The sequence below is a fragment of the Camellia sinensis genome, chromosome 15 (genome assembly GCF_055761805.1).
Source record: "Camellia sinensis isolate YWXY chromosome 15, ASM5576180v1, whole genome shotgun sequence".
NCBI classification, from domain to species: Eukaryota; Viridiplantae; Streptophyta; class Magnoliopsida; order Ericales; family Theaceae; genus Camellia; species Camellia sinensis.
The window spans coordinates 46339328-46340934 of record NC_138975.1 but is presented as its reverse complement, the minus strand read 5'-3'; the positions used below and the strand labels follow the sequence as shown (position 1 = coordinate 46340934).

The window sequence follows — 1607 nt, the reverse complement described above, 5'->3', positions numbered from 1 at the left end:
CGGTTCACAAATCTAGCTCCAAATCTGTCATATACAGACCAGCAGCTGCTGCACTTGCTTAATCAGACTTGTCTGAGGCTGAATCAAGCCAAGATTACCTTCTCCGAGAAGCCACAGCCACTATCCAATTGGGGAAAACTCTTGATATCAATTTTAATGGGCAAGAAGATGTTGCACTTGCCAAGATTATTGAATTAGAGTTAAAAGATAAGGAGAGACTTATCAAAGATGGGAAAACAAAACAATAAGTTGTTGTGGAAGGGGGATTATGAGTGTTTTATTTGTTTCATCATGAAGCTCTTATCTTGGAATATTAGGGGGTTAGGAAAGTCTGTGAAGAAAAGTAGAATCAAGAAGCTTTTAAAGGACAAAGCTATTGATATTGCTTTCTTTCAAGAAACAAAGAAAGCTGTGGTCTCAGATATTGTGGTTAGAGGGCTTTGGGGGAGCAAGAAAATGGAGTATATGTCTGTGGATCCAGAAGGCACTGCTGGTGGACTCCTTTGCATATGGGATCCAGATGTTTTTCAACTTGCTGATTGTTGCTGCACTAGGAGGTACATTTTGCTCTCAGGTCTTCTATATAACTCCTTTGATTGTGTTTTGGTAAATGTCTACGCTCCAAATGATGCTACCAACAGGTTCAAACTGTGGGAAAACCTGTCTAATCTCAAGGCTTCCTTCACAAAACCTTGGTGCTTGGGAGGAGACTTCAATGAAATCAGTCATATAGGCGAGAGGGTGGGATGTTCTAGAAGAGATAAAGGAATGAATGATTTTAATGAGTTTATTGGAACATGTGAGTTCAACGATCTACCTCTTTTGGGAAGGAAATATACTTGGTGCAATGCCTAGGAATCAGAGAAGTGGAGCCGGATTGATAGAGTGCTGCTCAGTCCTGAATGGTTGATTAATTTCAAATTGAAGCTTTGGGGGCTACCCAGGTCAGTTTCAGACCACTGCCCATTGTTGCTGATGGAGGATGAAAGAGATTGGGGCCCAAGGCCTTTCAGGTTCATTAATGCTTGGACCTTGCACCCCTCTTTCTCTAAGCTCCTTGCTAATTTCTGGAACAATACCACTATTTCGGGCTGGGCTGGGTTCATAATTGTACAAAAACTGAAACTTCTAAAGCTAGTGATAAAAAAGTGGAATAATGAGGTGTTTGGTAATATCAACACAAGGCTTAAGGAATCTGAAGAAGAATTGCATGCAATTGACATAGTAGCTGAGGCTAGACCATTACTTGACACAGAAAAAGAAAGAAGAAGAGTGATTAGATGTGAAGTGTGGAAGCTTTTTAGAATGGTGGATTGGTTATGGTTACAAAAATCCAGATTAAATTGGACTTTGAATGGTGATAGAAACACGAGGTTTTTCCATGTCTCTGCTAGCACTAGGCAGAGTAGAAACCTTCTCAACTCTATTTCAGTTGATGGGGTATCTTATGAGGATCCTAACAGGATTAAGCTGGAGGTACTGCTCCACTTCAAGGGTCATTTTGCTGAATCTTGGGTAAATAGGCCTGTTTTGGGGGGGGGGGGGGAGTTCAATTCTATTGAGCCATGTCTTATTTCCCAGCATCTTGTTTCAGATTTCAAGGAGAA

General features: G+C 40.9%; 1 protein-coding gene across 1 annotated transcript; it reads left to right on the top strand.

The window, feature by feature from the left end:
- The first annotated feature begins 228 nt into the window (after positions 1-228).
- On the top strand, positions 229-855 carry LOC145812966 (uncharacterized). The gene has a single exon (XM_082908220.1). It carries the CDS (start codon positions 229-231, stop codon positions 853-855), a length of 627 nt encoding a protein of 208 aa, XP_082764346.1.
- Positions 856-1607: the final 752 nt, after the last annotated feature.